The following is an 18,498-nucleotide window of genomic DNA, read 5'->3' on the forward strand; positions in this document are numbered from 1 at the left end:
GTAGCTCAATGGGTAGGGTGTGTACCACTGCCATGTTTCGATTCCACCCCTGACACCCTGCTAAATGTCTTCCTGTTTCTGTCTAAAGAATACCTTTTTGAAAAATGTCATAGTATAGTATGTCAAAACAAATTATAAAAACGTCAAAGTATAGTATGTCAAAAACAATTCTTAAAAAGTCTATGTGTAGTTTGTCAGAAAAAAGTCTTAGAAACAGGGCACCCCAGTAGCTTGATGGGTAGGGCCTGTACCATTAATGTTCAATTCTAATCAAAGCTGCCATGGTTCCATTCCTACCCTGGACACCTTGCTGAATGTCTTCAAATCCAACCCTGGACACCCTGCTGAATGTGTTCCTGTTTTTGTCCAAATAAGAATGCCTTTTTGAAATATGTCATAGTACAGTATGTTGAAAAAAGTTATAGAAATATCATAGTATAGTATGTCAAAAAAAGTCATATAAAAGTCACAGTACAGAATGTAAAAGAAGTCATAGTATAGTACGTCAAAAACAATTAAAAAAGTCATCGTAAAGTATGTTGAGTCACAGTATTGTATGCCGAAAAACGATAAAAAAAAAAGTCATAGTAAATTATGTTGAAAAATGTCTCAGCAACAGGTCACCGCAGTAGCTCAATGGGTAGGGTGTATACCATTAAGGCTGAATTGTAATCTCAGATCCCATGGTTCGATTCCAGCCCGGAACTTGTTTCTATCCAAATAAAATGGCTAACGAATACCTTTCATAAAAAGTTAGTTGAAAGAAAGTAATAACAAAGTATGTATGTTGAAAAATACATAGCATACTATGTCAAAAAAAAGTCACACTACAGTTTTTCGGAAAAAAATCATAGTATAGTATGCCATAAAAAGTCATAAAAAAGTTACATTTGACTTTAATAATAAATAGCTATTGATGGTAATCAATCTCCCAAACTCAGACTCCCCAATTGGTCATTGAACACACTGAGCTATAGTAAAGTACAATATAATTAATAAAAAAAAACATTATGAGAATGCCATAAAAAGTCATAGTATTATATAGTATGTCGTAAAAAGTCAGAGTATAAAGTCATAAAAGTCATATCTGATTTCAATAATATTTAGCTCTTGATGGAAATCAAACTCCCAAACTAATACTTTCTAACCAGTATATAGTATGTTTTAAAAAAAATCATAGTAAGTAAAAAAAAGTGATACAAAGTCACAGATTATGTCATTAAAAAATGCCATAAAAAAGTAATAGCATATTATGTCATAATGTCATAAAAAGTCATAATATAGTATTCCCAATAAATGCAATGAAAATTTAATAGTATAGTATGTAGTATAGTAAAAACTACACTAAACTAACTTAAACTAACATACAGTAACCTCTGGACAAAATGGAGCAGAGACCAAATCATTTTCAAATATTTATTCAAAATCAAGACAGTACAAAGACGGTACAAATATGTTACTTCCAAGGACCAGGCAATTGTAATTTATAGTGGAGATTTAGATAGTTATAAGTTAAGATATAGTCAGACACAAGATATGGATAACAGCAATTAAAATAATTCTGTTTGTCTACATTTGAAAGCATTGAAGAGTGACATGGAAAGTAACTGAGAGTTGAACCTAAATATTCAACACAGACTCTATATTTCAATAACTATATTTGTAAAGGAAATGTCCTGGTTATATACAGTACATAGTGATCTGTGCTTGAAATATTAACTGGAGTTAGTTTATTTTGTACCGTATATTATTTACTGCTGCAAGATACAACTGGGAAATGGTCATATCTTGTAATATATGCATATATATACATTTAAAATGGACCCATGTTATGTATATAAAAACATTTGTTTCTAGAAATACACACTCAAATGAAGCACCTCTATTAGCTTGTCTAACTGTGAAACCCTACAGTGGCACATTGTAATCATACAAAAGAGCAACCTCGTAGCTTTTAAGCTGCTGATGTAACAGTACAAAAAATAACACACAGGTCCTTCAGCACTGTATAAGAAGCAGTGTCGTTCTTCATGACCGTGTTATTCAGCTGCATGCTCCAGTGAGCAAGAAGAAATGTTTTTTTAATATGATTTATTGGATGAAATTCTAGATGTGTTTAAACCATTAAATACACTTTTCAGGAAGTTCTGCAACTTATGTATACACAGCAAATCTTAGTAATCCTCTCCTTGGGCAATTTACAGTGATACTTCCTAAAATGACATAATATTCCTCAAGATGGCAGTGTGGTGAATTATCTCCCCCTGCACCAGAGAACGACTCGACCGGTCTCCTCTCTTCACCTAAGCCAGGTCAACTGAGGATGCCCACTTGTTTAATATCTCATTTTAAGATATAAATATCTGTTAACCTTCCAGTAACAGCTCTGTTACCATTTACTAGTGAATAATCTACAGGTAGGCCCACACTACCAGATCATCACATGAAGGTGAGAACTCTCGGACGGTAGATAAGCTAAGAGCAGTAGACTCGTCAAAGAACCTTAAACAAGACATTTATATGACAGAGTTAATAATAGCCTTGGTTGCTCTCAATGATTTTCTGCTCAAGCTTCATTTTAAGCTCAGACACCAAAGCAGAGCTGACATTTCCCTCTTTGCGGCGATTAGATTTAGCTTTCTTTGATCCTTTGGAGGCCAGCACACCAGATATTGTTGGGACTGCCCGGGGCCTCTCATTATATCGTGTGTTAGATGGGGGCGGAGGAGCGCTGGGGAGAGGAGGCTTCGTCCGCGGGCTGCTGGTGCCCCGCTGGTGGCTGCCCTCTTGGTTGAGAACACGGAACTTATCTGCAGGGTTGATGAATCTGACAACAGGCATCTTGACGTTCCAGGGCTGCTGGTCCCTTGGTCGCCTCTTAATGATGCGACGTGCTGGCATGATCCTGTTCGACTTTGAGTTACGCATGTACATAGCCGTAGAGATCAAGACAGTCACCCCTACCAATAAGCTAATGATAACAGTGACCATCCCTAGAGCTTTCATTGGACTGTCCCTACTTTTCAATAAAAAGGCCGCCATAGGCCCCTTGAGAGGAGTCTGTGAAAAAGCACAATAAAATAGTTTAAATCAAGTCCAAGGGACTGAATCCAAGCATTAACGCAGCATTTTTCCAAAACATGCATGCATGAGATGGATGTGCAAAGCACTGACAGAGGAGGCCCACACAACATGTCTACCAACAATGTGACACTCCCACACTCACACTCAGTCATCCTCCTGTCCTACAGTACAGGACTGCTGATGCAAAGCTAAAACTATGCACAACGCTAGTTGTTGGGAATGCGTCTGGCAGTGCGTGCGTTAGGATTTCGCTTTGGCATGTGACTGATGATGAGGTCTGAACAAGAAGGATAACAGTTCATCGAAACAAAATGGAGTGAAGTGATCCAAAGATAAAGGCTCCATCTTTGTCTCTTTGACAGCTTTATACTCTGAGTCATGCTCTGGACAAAAAACGTGTTTTAGATAATCAAAGAGGATTTGGTAGTGTAAAAACAAGAACAATTATTGCATTTTAGAATATTTTCCAATAAAATAATTAATAGGAATTTTACAAAAATTATATTGTTTTATTATTCCTTCAAATGTGCTTCAGTACTCTTTGACAGACAAACAATCAATAGCTAACCGGTAAAAAAATAGATATCTTTTTAAAGGTTATGTCAAATATTGCTCACTTGGTTCTGCGCACCACTTTGATATAGTTACTCTCTGGGTTGATTCGGGACTTTTTCACTGAGTTACAGTACATGATTGTGGATATGCAGACTGTGAGTAAAATGAGGGAAGTGACAATGCTGAGACAAATCCCAAATACAGTCAGCGGACGCTTGCTGAGGCCCATGAAGTATGAAACAATTCGACCTTTGATCTGAAAAGCACGATGCACAACATAGAAACAACACCAAAGACACTGAGTCATCTCATCATGTAGAGTGAAGGAATAAAAACATGGTGAAAAAAATGAAAATATGGGTTCATGTAAATTACTGAAAACTTTAAATGATAATGCTGCTGTTATTTTATATCTTCAAATTTACAGAAGAGACAAAAACCAGTATGAATTTATATATTTAAAGTAGCTGTGTTTTGGCACAACAAATTATTTTCTAGTAAACATCCTTTATAAAGGGTTTGTAAGTTGTAAGTAATGGCATTTTCAACCATTTACTAACGTTTTAAAGATCAGTTATAAGTCCTTAATGAGAACAACCTTTGGGGCTACCAAAATGTGAAAAACCCTTTTGAGTAGGTGCTTGGACCAAAAACCATGTATCAACAACATGTACAACTGCAGACTTTATAGATTAAAAATCTTTTATGAAGTATTAACATGTATAGCTGCAAACTAGATAACTATTAGAAAGTGCTACTTTATTACAATTATGTGTAATAAGAAAGTGTGGCTCATTGTAACAAACCCACAGATAATTATTACCAACACTGCAGCTCTATGGAGCTTTTTAGCCTAATTTTTATGTTACATGTCACATTTAGAGTTTCCTGCTGTAGCAGGCAGATGATTTTATGGACAGATAAAGTTAGCAACTGGTTAGTGATGAAAGAGGAATAACTATAACAGCTTACGAGCCAGATATTTTCCCTTGTTAGTAGGATAAATTCATCATTGGTTTTGGTCTCTTCATTTGACTTGTTGATTATAATACAAGCATACAAATTACCAGCATTATCTCTTAAAGAATATGAGATCAATGACGTGTGATTGGCTTAAACAAGGATGCTGAATTAGCAGCTATGAGCATGACAACAATGCCTATTATCATATGTTTAATTGCTTGAATCTACAGTTCGTGCTGCCTAAAGCTTGGAATAGAAAGTGCTGCAAGCATGCTGCAAGTCAGAACTAAGTCTTACCGCCTCTGTGATATCGATGTTGACAACGGCTGTTGTGCTGAAGGATGGAGAGCCTCTGTCCCTGGCTTGGACCACCAGAGACCACTTGCAGTGCTTCTGCTTGGTGATGTTCTGCACAATCTCCATGGACTTGATGTATGGCTTCAGCTTGATATCTCCAGTATCTGCGTTGATATCAAACGCGTTGTCAGGATCAGCCGTCATTATGGAGTACTCAATGACGTTGTTTGGAGACTCTGCATCTTCATCCACCGCCTATAGAAAGAAGCAGAATAACATAAAATTATTGGATATTTCGGTAACTTTAAGTCAATTTATTCAATTGAAAGCTTAATATCTGTTTTGTAAATCATAAAACTAGCCCATAAAAGTATCGTCATGAAGAGTATGTACAGCAACCTTTGTTACATACATATTTTAAGTTAAAAAAAAGCATTTGCCTAAAACAGCTTGGCACTCAAACACAAGCAATCGCTGCATTCATTCAGGAACATTTTCATGCACGGATTATCTGTCGTAATGAAGGGTCATGTCTTCCACAACAATGGAGCCCCAATGGCCTCAAAGGAATAAACCATATTAGGTTTTAGATACACAGACAACACTTGTTAAAAGGATCAAGTATAGAACATCACCAGTTTTATCCTTTAGTTTTGGCAGTAACGATTAACTCTTAAACGTTAGATTTTGAAACATTATTTAATCAGTTTTGTTATATATGATCTGTACACACTAATGGCAATTACAATTCTAATCATTTGGGATCATTTACTTTCTTTATTGGCAGTCCTGGACTTCTATACAATGTTCTCTAAATGTCAGTATGATCACAAACAACTAACTAACTTTTTATCGACTTTCAGTACAAGAGGAATGATTAGACATGATGTACCTCTACTCTGACAGGTATACCAATTATCATAGTCTTTTCCAGGAGTTTTTCATCAAATGCTGGAGAGTGGTCGTTCATGTCCAGTACGGTGACAAAGACTTCAGACAAGCTGTACTTTCCCTCCGAATCTTCAGCCTTGACGTAGAAGTTGTATTTAGACCTGACCTCTGCGTCCAGGCTGGTCCAGGGCTGCGTGGAGATGAGGCCTGATGACAGTTGGATGGCAAACCTGCAGGTTCAGAGAAAGAGCATGAGTCGTAACCACAGTCCATTCTGTGTCAAACACAAACCAGGTGTCCTAATTAACAGTGTGTCACATCCTGTGAACCTCAACATGACTCACATTAAGAGTACACAGCAGTTTCTGTCCTTTATCTCAGAAAACTTTCTATTGTGAAAATAAACGGATGGTTTAAGAGATTAAAATGTTTATCACCATTTGTCTCAGAAATCAGGAAGATAGAGTAAGCAAATATATCCTTACCTAAAGTGTTGTAATGTGTATAGTATAGCTTTTGAATTTCATTTCTTTAACTTTTTTATTTAATTTGTTTCATTTTAAATAATGTAGGTCAATTTCTTGTGTCTCTTGTGTCTTGTGTTCATGTCTCTTAGTTATCAATATAAATAAAGTTATTTCTGACAATTATGTTATGAAGTTTTTGTTTATTTGTTTGCCTGCTGATTCTGATTGAGATTTAATTGTATTGCCTTTTCTGGGCAGCTACACTCTTATGAGCTTTGTGCTTTTTCTAATTCAGGTTGATTTCTGGCATACTGTGTGTTTTTCTTTGCAGCAATTTTTTTCTATCTGATAACTGAATTACTCCTTAACAGATTTCAGTGACATTTGATAAAAACCTAGGATAGGTCAGTGAATAACTGGTTATTTTCTGGTCCGGATCTGGATCATGTAGCACCAACATTGAGCCGTCTCTACCAAGATTGTGTCGTTTTTCTAGAGGCAAAAAGATTTGCTATCAGAATAACTTCAAAGATGAAAATAAGTGTTTTACACATAAGAAATTAATTTACAGGATAGGTGCAGGTTTGTGCTTTCAAAAGTGCTTTCTAGTTCAACATCGGGCTTGCTGCCATTTTATTCAGCCACCAATTCTGTCTTGTTTTTTCCACTGTGAAAATTCACAAGTTTCCTTGAAGCTGATAACTTTCACACAATTAACTCAGGTTGCTGCCTGAAGATGAGCATAAATTCTCACTTTTCCTTCGCTGCTTGCTGCCTTGCTTCTCAAAGCTGCCGTTTCTGTGGCTCCAGCTGTCACATTGCATGTTAATTGGCTCTCTCTATGTGAGACGAGCCAGGCTGTCTATTTTTAACCCACCAATCCAATTAGAAGATTAGCCCGCATCTTGCAGCCATTTTAGAGTGAGCTGTTTGTGCAGCAGAGGGGCCAATCAAACTGGTTTCCTGCTTACTTCTTTCATCAAAGCGACAACGATGAATCAGGACTGGTGTCATGCTGAGTTTACCAAACACCCTGAACCTCTGAGCAATCTTGAGTCATATACGCATTAAAAAAGTAATTTTTAGTTTATGTAATGTGTTTAGTGGAAGTACAAGAGTTAAGTATCTGATCGGACCAAACCTAAACTGGCAAGAGTGAAGGGTTTTTACTTACAAATCTGATCCTGATCCATAAATCGTGTATTTGACTTCACCCCAGGGCCCTGAATCTGGATCATTTGCCTGGAGGACGGGACAGGACAGAGATTCAAAAGGCAATACTTAAAGCACATATAGTATATAGTGAAACATGTATACTGTGTAAGCAAGATTATTTACCAATTTGATAAATTTAATTTAATAGAATTACTCTGGCTTTATTACTAGAATTATTACTGCCACTGGCTGAGGATAACCAGCTAGGGTCTTAAACTCATGTGGCTGGGGCAGGCTATAAGTCTCTTCCTGTGGTGAGTGGGGGTGGAGGTGTAGGTCAGCATGATTAACCTTGGGGCAAAATTAAGCTTTTTACGCCATACTTGTACGTGTTGCCTGATTGCAGGATAGATACAGTATAATGAAAAGGAAGAAACAAGCATGCCAATATTACTATTAATGAAATCCCTCCCTGACATATAAAAAAGAGCATATGCCAGAATGTCACATGGGCACATGAATTTCAGGACCAACAAAAACAAAACCAGGGAGCAGCAAGTTTTTTTGTCTGCCGATAACCTGCTTTAATCTAATGAACTGCACCAAGTAATATGCATTTATTGGAGGATTGATGGATTATGTAATCACTTTGGTCGGTTAAAGCTGAGTTTAATCGTGATTGACTCACTGTTACAGACACAACGCTGGAGCCTCCCAAAGAGTTCTCAGGGATCCTGGCGATATAATACTCGGATGTGAATTTTGGGATGTTGTCGTTGGTGTCCAGCAAGTTGATCACTATGTCAGCTGTTGCACTGAACCTCTCTGGAGTGTCGATCTCCACCGCCAGCAGCTGCAGAGAGACACATGCAAAGTGTAATTAAATCAGTGCTGAAAAGTTATTAAATGATTAGTTTATTGTAAGAGTCACCGTAGCAGCTTTGTGAAGCCAAAATTCATTCCATTGTCATTACGATATTTCAGTCTTTGGCCATCCCTAGAGCCATGCTGATAGCGTGGCTAAAGCTAAATCACCAAAAGTTCAATTGTTTCTAATTTATGAAGAAAAAATGGCAAATATTTGCTTGTTCCAGCATCTCAAATGTTGGGTCAGTGTAAACTGAACATCTGTGGGTTTTGGGCTGTTGGTCAGAGAAAACAAGCAATTTTAAGTTAAGATGTCATCTTGGGCTCTAAGCAAAGCAACTAATCGATTAATCCAAAAGATAACAAGAAAAAGGTAAGATAATAATGTGTTGCAGCCCCAGATATTGGAGTCATTTCAATAATACTCATTATTAATTTGGTGATATATGAAGTCAAACCTTAAAATAAAGGGTTGGTCCCTTTTCATAGTCGATGCCAGATGTGTCTTCCACAATAATGGTCACCTGCGCTTCATTGAGGACTGTCTGGGGAACCACTCGCAGCACTCGACTTGGCCCCACTAGTCTCAGTTTAAATTTAGCGTTTGCTCCCTGCAAAGAAAAAACAACAGCAGAATTTAGAAATTGGGAATTAGTAGTTGCCAAGAAAAACAAGAAAACAAAGATTTATCAGACTCAAGATGACTTCAGCAAACCTTGCTAGAATGTTCTAAAATAAAAGGGAAACCATCTGGCAGATGTCTTGATGAATGATTGTTAGTTATTAGTTAGTTATTGAAGTACAGCAGGCACACATAGACCAATAAACCACAAGGAAGGAGTCAACAGCGTACAGGAAATTTGGGAATACATGTACCTGATCGGAGTCATTGACGGTGATCTTAAAGCCTCGCAGGATCTCCCCTGGAGGAGGATGCTCGTACATGGTGACCTCAAACTTGCTCTGTGGTCCGTTCTCTCCGTAAAAGGTCGGAGGATGGTTGTTGAGATCCACCACCCGGACTGTCACCGTGGTAACGTCGTAGTCCTGCAGCTGACTGTTTGGTCCTACCTCAAACGCCTGGATTTGAAAATGAACAATGCATTCAGTAGTAATAATAATAGGTTGAATATATAGTAGAGTGTAATTCCCAAGAAATAACTGGGGGGAGACAGAAAAAAACAACAACATTACCTTGACTATAATTTCATATAATTCATTTTTCAGCAAAGTTGGAGAAGTTGTCAGGGTGATGCATCCACTCGTGCTATTTATGTCAAAGACACCATCGCTGCCTAAAAAGTGATAAACAACATGTTACAACAAGATAGTGTAACTTGGAATTAATTTGTTGATGTATTGTTCTCACCATTCATAATGGAATAATGTATTGGGTTAGGATTGCCTTGATCTCCGTCTTTAGCATACACAGTGAATATTTCAGAACCCTGGAAGAAGAAAAGCATAATTAATCTTACGAGTATTTATTGCTTGCAAGCAAAACCAGCGCCCTGACCTCTTCACTGGTGTGTAGAGAATGCGAGGAGGACTTACAGGAACTGAGACTTCGTAGACATAGCCAAAGTAAGGGGTTCCTATGAAGGACGGAGGCATGTCTTGGGCGTCAAGTACATTGATAGTCATGGTGGCTGTGGAGGTCAAAACCTGGTGCTTCCCCTTGTACTTTCCACCTCCGTCCTGAGAAAACAAACAGTGAGACTGTTGAGTGAGATTATACTTTTATCCATGGCAAATTATGATGAAACAGTATAAAAATAAAATAAAATAAAAGTCTTAGTACAGGACATTTTATTTTACATTTGGCAGTTAATGGAGACACAATGTTAGATAGAGGCTTTGTATATGCCCCGTTTTATGAAGTAATATCTGTTTATGAAGTAATATCTATAGCATTGAGGTATTGAAATCCCTAAACAGAGATTTTATTTTACTATGAGTACTCCCCATTTTACCCAACTAAAACTATATTATGTTATATAGTACCCACATGTCAAGCTTGAAATGGTTTGATGATTTTAAGTTACTTAGTTATTACGAAATAAAATACAAGCACTATGATTGCAAATTGCACCTTACTGGTTACTGTAGATGTCCACACTTAGCATGTCAAATTCTGGAGACAGTGGAATCTGACATTTCATTTGCATGGCTTTGTTAATTATGGTATGATGCTTCAGTGACAGCAAATATGCAGACTAATTTTTCTGTGTGGACAAAATGCTGCAATGTATTTTTTTTTTATTGAAACATTAGTGAGTTAAACTGATTGTATTGATGGAACTTGTAGCATCAGAAATCATTTACATATATTCATATTCAATATTATTGTTTTATCAGAGATTCAACTTCTCAGTATCTGATTTGTTATTTACAGAGCAACTTTCAAATCACGCTTTTATGAATCTGTATGTTATTCCACAGACACACATAGGAGCTGAGGCTAGAAAAACAAACTAAAGCCGTCTCCATCATATTATTATCCACAATGGAAGGATCACTGTCAATGCTTCACCAGACTCCCATTCACTTCACATAGAAACTGTGGAAATTCAGCAAAGTGTTGGTGTTCAGAAAAGCTTAGTCAACCTTTGAAACAGACCTTGCTTTCCCGACAATTGTTTTATGTGCACTACGGTACAGATGTAAACCTCAGCCCTTAAAATCGTTCTGTTTTTATAATAAACATGTCAAAAGCCAAGTTGCTGCTCACAGTGTAAATGTGTTTTAGGGCACCCAAAAAGACAAATCCAAAGGCAAGGGGGCGACATTGACCTCTCACCTTTGCAACCACCGTCACAAAGTGTGTGGGCGTGGTCTCGTAGTCCAAAGTCTCACCAGGTTTGACTCTTAGGATTCCGCTGTTCCCATCGATGGTAAACTTGGCAAACGGTGAAGTCTGATAATGTATAAAGCCACACAGTTAGCAGTGTTAACAGTAGACACAAGATACATTTTTTTACTTGAATTTAGAGCAATCAAGCTAGTTTCAAACATGCTTCTGAACAGTATTAAATCTTGATTTACCTCACTTCAACCTTGGCATTTTTCTACACACTTCCATTTGTCTCACAGTTGACACATGGACAGTAACAACTACTGAGCAGTCAGCTGTCGGCCCAGACCAAACCTAAGCTGCTATCAAACCTTCAGTGCCTTGCCCAAATGTAATTGAAATTTAATCCAGTCACACTATTTCCAGACTGCTCTCTGGTATAAGATTAATCTTTTTCTCCACACAAGTCTCATCACTCAAATGCCCACTGTAGATAATAATGGTGCTGTCATAATAATAAAATTATTTTCAAATGGATTACAAATGGGAAATGTTAATCAAAAATTTGAAAAACAGCAATAAAAACTAGCCTAAGTGTGGAACAGTAAAAAGATAAACAATAGTATAAAAATGTAAACAGAAATGCTTGCTCATGCTTTCAAGTAAGCATTTCGGAGCTGAGAGGATACACTTGTTGGCAGACTGTATTCCAGGGTGTAGGAGTAAAGAGCCCAGAGATGTAGGCTGGAGCCAAGCTATGGCTCTATATGTGATTAGCAAAATGTTACAATCAACTCTGAAATCAATTTGAGGCCATGTGCAAGAAGGCAAAACAATTAAAATATAAAAAAATAAAGCCTGGCTGCTGCATTTTGGAGAGAGATTTTCTGCCTAATGCCAGAGTAAAGATAGATGCAGTAGTCTGAGCAAGACAAAATAAAAGCATGAATTACATTACAAGTATTTGGTTTGGGTGTATTACACATTTGGATAACTCTCTTTACCTGAGTCAAAAATAAAGATTTAATGCTTAAAATTCTACATGTGTGTTCCTGAAGACTTAGGCAAACAAAATCAAGCTTCATCTGCATAACAATGAAGCTGTAGGGTTACCTGTACATAATATGCAATGCTGCCTCCTGATCCCATATCTCTATCCACTGCCTGGACCTTATAGATGCTACTTCCTGGAGCAGTATCCTAAAAGAGATAAGAGATTTAAAAAAAAACTAAAATCCACTATCCACTATTTGTTTGATTAACTCAAAATAAACCCTTTCTAAAGATCGATAGAAAGGATGTATTGCATTTATTATATTGTACGGGTGTATTTATTGGATAACCTGTACCTCTGGGATGTCAATGATGAAAGGCAGGTTTTGAAATTCAGGAGGTTCATCATTGACATCAGTGACAAACACTCTAACCGTCTCAACAACCTGAAAGTAACAAGAATACAAATTCTCACTGGTTAAAACAACAACACAACAATTATTTATTTATTTATTTCAAAGCTATATCTTTTTTTCAGAGCGAAATTATTAACTAAGTTCTATATACTTTATTATGTATGCTACACATAATAATATGTATATTATGATGCTGCTACTTCTGATGCTTACAGTCTGTAAGCATCTTACTAAACAACAGGAATTTTACCATGCTTACAAATTGTAAGCATGGTAAGATTCCTGTTGTTTACATTCTGTAACAGCACTCATTTTGTACAGTAGTAGATATCTTTGTCACAGTTCTATCTTTGTTTTCTCTTTTCCTTTTAATACAGATTGTATAGTGCCAATAGTGTGATTATTGCAGTGAATTAGTGACTATAAAGTATAAACAAAATGATATCATTAAAACAGTAAAACGTACTTTATTGCGACCATCTGTTATGCTCACGAGTGCTGAGATTTCATGTTGTTTCTACAAAGAAAAGGTGAACATCATTTTGAGCCACAGCAGTGTCACATTAACAGCAGGTTTCTTCAAAACAAGAGTGTCATCCACGGACTCACCTCTCTGTCGAGCTCCTGAATCAAAGTCACGTTTCCTGATTTGGAGTCCACCCTAAAATATTCTTTGGAGCCCATTTCAAAAGTCAGACCATATCGTACCGGATCTCCCTCTGGATCGGTACCATTCAGAATGTATATCTGTGTCCCTATGTGGTAAAACAACAACAAAGAAACAGTAATGTCAAAGAAAAACATGACATTTCTATGTTCATTAAAAATCATTCAAATCATTTGTTTCAATTCTTGCTTCTTATTCAGTGTAAATGGTATTTAATAATGAGGTCAGATGAGCCACCACCCATATTGTTTTCTTCTGTAAGTCGTGATGTACGTCACAATCCAAAAGGTATTACAGTAATTAGCTGCGGGCCCCACACCAGCGTGATAATTACATCTGTACATCTACACATGAAAAATGAACACCTGTAAACTACACAAAACGTTATTTCACACTTAAATTAATCAGATCTATTATTGTGAAAGTGGGACTTACCAACTGGTGTATCCTCAGAGATGCTGAACAAGGCCATATTCCCATTTGTACGGCTGGGTCCATTATCATAAAAATACGGAGCATAGTCGGATTGCCCTTTAAACAAATAAACATGCTCCAAGTTATTTAAGCAGAAGTGACTTCAGATACTGTATAAAGCTGAAAATGTTTACATAAATCACATGGATTTTTTTTTCTATTTCTAATGGAAATGCTTATGTAATTAAGACATAACTTTTGCACTCACTTGCTAAAAAAAGGGCAGGAACCAAAAGTAGGGAGGAGGAGGAGGAAGAGGAGGAGGAGGAGATGAATTATACATGTACTTGGATTTAGGTTTTCCACTATCACAACACCAATATACTATCACACATTTAGATATAAAGTACAGGCAGCATGAGCAGTCTACACTAAGATGGACATGCACACTGTGTCAGAGGATTAACCAGATAAGAGCAAGGCAAGAAGTCTTAACCACACACAAAGAACATAAAGAAAAGAAAAGAAAAGCAGAGCCTTACCCAAGGTGAAGTGAAGCAGGAGGAGAAATAGTAAAGCATGCGTTTTCTTTTCTTTCTTCATCCTGGTGGGGAGGCACAGCTTGGCTGGCTCATGTGGAAGGCTTGGTGAGGGAAAACGGGGCAAACGAGCAGAGAGTGTCGTGTCCTTCTGGAGGAGTCTCAGCAGCTCAGGATGAAGAGGCTGGGACTGATTCTCAGGCACTAATCCAATGACGCATCCCTTCTACGCAGACATCTTCCACCACACTGCTCTCTCTCCGATTTCTCCTGAAAAACTACTCATGGAGTGAAGAGAGTTCAGGTTTCACACAATATGGTGTGATTGTCACACCTCTGCACACATGCAAAAATGTATACAGATGAGGCATTGCATCCATATACTGTTAAATCAAAGACTGATGACATACAACAAATACATTCTTTCTGCTGCATTCTGATGCAATTAAGTATTTATTTATATAAAGCATACACATTGGGAACCTCAAACAAACATCCTTGATGTCATTTGTTTCTCTTTGTTAATTAGTATGGAAACATGGCACATTTGGCTCCTCTCGCTGCTGTTTTAAAGGGTTTTAACAAACTCATTAGTCACATGTAGCGAGTTCCACTGGCCTAAGCTTCCCTGGGGCTGCTCTCCTTGGCAGCTCGCTGTCCAACACAAGCCTCAGATGCACTTGGGATGCACTTTCTTTGGCCTTTGCATTCCACTTTCCCTGTGAAGCCCAGTGCCCTCTCAATCACTATGCCAAACAAGGCTTTTAGTCAGCATTGTTTGATTTTACATTTTCGAGCTGCAGGCCTACTTTACATTTTTAGTTCAGCTTAACAAAGGTATGTCACGTTACAGGAGATGTTTGCCATTAAGCACTTTCTAAAATTGTAAGAACGCCTCCTGGTGTGAATCACTTGCAGCTTAATCAGATAAAAACGAAAACGCTGCTCTCAGATTTACAGAGATACAGCCCCTGGAAAAAACAGCTGATCTGATAAAAAAAAAAAAAGGCCAAGTGGAAAACTGAACATGACGTACATTTTGATCTATCTGCGTATCTGATAGCGGCCAAGAGCCCAAAACTTAATACTTTGGCACTGAGAGAGTCTTGCACCTTTTGAAAACAAATAAGATCCGCTTATAAGCAGATGTCATGCGAGTGCACGTTTGCCTGCTGTTTCAGAATGGTGTGTTAACTGTATTGACTTAGTCACTTAGAGGTGCAGACTTGTGCACTTCCTATTTTCACAGGTATAAAAATAGTGTCTGACGTTCAATAACACACTCATGCATCTTACTCGTTGGCAGCCAATGACAAATCTGCTCTGTTAACTAAAATAAACACAGAATCCATGAAATGCCCAGGGTTTATAACGCACTTTGAAAGTGCAGACACAATAATTAATGTTACAGAATCTTAAGGATTTAAGGCAGAAAAAAACATATGTGGAAGAACTATGCAGAATTTAAAATACTTCAAGTAGACATCCTGCATTCAAAACATTTGAATGCAGGATTACACTTACTGTAATTAAAAAAATGGGACGTATAATCAGCAACATGTACTCATGTATTAATAGTACAAGTACACATTAAGCAGCTTTTAAATGGAGTGTTAAATAATTGGAATATTATAACGATAATGATTCATGAACACGTAAGCAACATTTTAATGTTGTAGTTAGTCAAGGTGGGGCTCCTTTTAACAACTTTTATATTGTTAGGTGCTTTAATCTAGAATAATGAGTCTGATTTTATGATCTGATTTTTCCACAGATAATCTGAATCTGCAAAGTAAATGTAGCAGTAGTCAGATAAATGTAGTGGAATGAAAAGCACAATTTCCTACTGTAGTTGAGTAGTTTATTTTTAAAGTAATATATTTAGTAAGTTTAAAGTAGCATTGCATATATTATGTGCAGTTGCTAAATATATTGAGAAAAAAGTACATAGCAGAACAAGACTAAGAGTCATGCTTGCAGCTCTTTGAGGCTGTACTTTGGCACAGTGGGGCTTTGAGCTAAATGCTAACTTTAGCAGGCTAACACAGAAGTTTTGCAGGTATAATGTTTACCGCGTTCACTTCACGCATAGTTTAGTGTGTGTAAACTGTGGGTCTGATATGTGGCGGTTAATGAGAAGAAACAGTACGATGGAGATGAATAACTTTCTTAAGCAACTTCAGCGGATTTTAAATCATCTAATGATTGTTGAAACATTTCACCAAAATTTACAAATTTTGATCTCATGGTAGTGCTAGAGAGGGATCACTAAAGTCTGTAGGATTTATCCTCTGGGGATCCCAAATGTACAAAATGTTGTGCCATTCCATCTAGTAGACAAGATAATTCACGGGATAAGTGAAAACTTTCACCATGAATGTCTGTTCAAAATTTCAAGGCAATCCATCTAACAGTTGTTGAGATAACTCGTCTATTTAAGAAATTAACTGAAATGACGATGCTTTGGCAACATTGTTATTGAAACTTATTAAAGCCTCTTTGAATTGAAATATTGTACACATTGTTCTATAATGCACAACAAAGTGCCTGAGAGAGTTCTTAAGGTATTGTGGGTGAAAGTGGTTAAGCTACTATAACTATACCCATAGCCATTATTCAATGTCTACTTAACTTGTTCTCTCTTTCTCTTTCTCTCTCACAAACACCATGTCATGGCTACATTATTCAATAAAAACCTTGGTCCCTAACCAAATATTAGTCATCAATCTGAAAATGACCGCCAGAGAGCAACGTTTATCCCCAGTAATGCCAGATCTCCACATGCTGAAGCTTTCCCCAATCTCATCCATTATTGCCCTCTTTATCCCTCCCATCTGCAGTGTTTTTTTTTTACCGATACAAAGTATATATGAGTCATACGTGTCCTTAACATGAACATGATCTGAGATTGAAACACCCCCTGGCAGCTGTGTGCTCCAAATGTACATGCTTTAATGCATCACCTGCATATTTACAGATGTTAGCATCTGTTGCAAGTGCCCTGGTTTGAAGGTTTAATTTTAGAGGAGCAGCCAGATGGTGGACAAGAGGATTACTACACTAAGCCTTTGTCATCTGCTGCTACACACTGACTGTTTATAGGAAAATACAAGGTGGACCCCCGCCGGTCTCTTATAGTCTTGTCAGAGCTGCTATAAGTGTGGATGTGTATGTATGTAGTAGCAGAGCGGTGAAGGGTTGAGGACAAAACTGTACACTAACATTTGCTTGCAGATTTAATACACCGCTCATTCGAGTGACGGTGGTATTGCAAGTCGATATACTTATTTGTAATGTTATTGCAAGGTCTAGCCAATGCATTTCTTATAAAAGGCACCTAAAACATAACTGTTACCGTTAGAATCTTTTCAACAACTTGAGTGGATGATACTATTGTTGGAATAGTCCATTCTTTTCAACATGATCATACTACAAATGCCAGCATGCAAATAGATGTGTTCAACCAGGATCAAAGCACATTTATGAATATTTGGTAGTATTTAATTGGAAATGTTGATTATGTGGTTTTCCAAGAAAATAATTGACTATAAAAAGGAAGGGTTCAATAATTGATTTAGGAAGACATTTTAAGAACCAAAACTTCTCTGTAAAATAATTATAACTTATTAGACACAGGGTCATAATATAATTGATTAGGTATATGAATTATATTGTTATTATAGAGCCCAAATATGCAAATAACGTCATCCTGTTTAATGTCAAGTTGTCTTAATAAGGACACTCCAAAGAAATGTAATGTCAAGTTATTCATGACAAATACATCTTCTGGTAATGTCTCCCTGGTTAATGTCAAGTTGTTATTACAAAGACATGCCAAACAAATGTAACGTCAACTTGTCATGACCAAGACAACTTCTGGTAATGTCACTTTGATTAATGTCAAGTTGTCATAATCAAGAAAACCCAAACAATGCCAACTTGTCACGACAAAAACTGAATGACACTTAACGACTGAAGTCATAAACGTTTATGACTTGTTTATAAGGTTTAACAGTGTCATGTCATAGTTATGACAGTGTCATAGCATGATTATGTCGATATCCTCAAGTGTTACCGAAAAATCATATAAAAAACTTCTTTTTTTACATTATATATTTCAATGACAGATGTTCTTGGTGACTGGCCATAGTAGCAAAATAACAGGAGTTACTAGAAACATTAATAGTGGCTCTATTCAAGTGTACCAGCAAGTAGTAAGTGAGCCAGCTTACATAATACCAGGACCCTGAAACCAAAGCAGCTAAATAGAATTCAGCCAAAATTAATTTTAGTATTTAATAATAGGGTTTTTCCTACCGTGACATAACTACTGTGTTCTGTGAAAAAGGCCTATAACAGGAGTCATCTCAGCGCAACCTCTGCTGGATTTTATGAT

The 18,498-nt window shown here is 37.1% G+C and overlaps 1 protein-coding gene across 3 annotated transcripts; it reads right to left on the reverse strand.

Annotated features, from left to right (window-relative positions):
• Positions 1-1,402: 1,402 nt before the first annotated feature.
• On the reverse strand, positions 1,403-18,458 carry LOC120551023 (cadherin-related family member 1-like). 3 transcript variants are annotated; one of them, XM_039788113.1, is made up of 18 exons: positions 14,106-18,458; positions 13,832-13,834; positions 13,585-13,680; positions 13,092-13,237; positions 12,949-12,999; positions 12,423-12,512; positions 12,187-12,273; positions 11,080-11,196; positions 9,834-9,977; positions 9,649-9,727; positions 9,474-9,574; positions 9,156-9,359; positions 8,738-8,890; positions 8,101-8,265; positions 7,432-7,499; positions 5,792-6,020; positions 4,900-5,154; positions 1,403-3,060 (listed from the first exon to the last, which is right to left on the reverse strand). In XM_039788113.1, the coding sequence occupies exons 1-18, from the start codon at positions 14,164-14,166 to the stop codon at positions 2,530-2,532; spliced, it is 2,580 nt and encodes an 859-aa protein (XP_039644047.1). In that variant the 5' UTR covers positions 14,167-18,458; the 3' UTR covers positions 1,403-2,529. The 3 variants fall into 3 exon arrangements, with proteins under 3 accessions (XP_039644047.1, XP_039644048.1, XP_039644049.1); XM_039788115.1 differs by lacking the exon at positions 1,403-3,060 and adding an exon at positions 3,573-3,895; XM_039788114.1 differs by lacking the exon at positions 13,832-13,834.
• Positions 18,459-18,498: the final 40 nt, after the last annotated feature.

Source organism: Perca fluviatilis, chromosome 21 (assembly GCF_010015445.1).
Source record: "Perca fluviatilis chromosome 21, GENO_Pfluv_1.0, whole genome shotgun sequence".
Taxonomy (NCBI): domain Eukaryota; kingdom Metazoa; phylum Chordata; class Actinopteri; order Perciformes; family Percidae; genus Perca; species Perca fluviatilis.

What these genes read in the sequence shown, in the direction of transcription:
- LOC120551023 (XM_039788113.1), bottom strand. Translation starts at nt 14,166, where the DNA reads ATGAAGAAAGAAAAGAAAACGCATGCTTTACTATTTCTCCTCCTGCTT. An exon ending in TTCAGGAGCTCGACAGAGAG is followed by an intron (nt 13,000 to 13,091) that starts GTGAGTCCGTGG and finishes TTTTCTTTGTAG; the next exon opens with AAACAACATGAAATCTCAGC. An exon ending in CCAGCGTTGTGTCTGTAACA is followed by an intron (nt 7,500 to 8,100) that starts GTGAGTCAATCA and finishes CCCGTCCTCCAG; the next exon opens with GCAAATGATCCAGATTCAGG.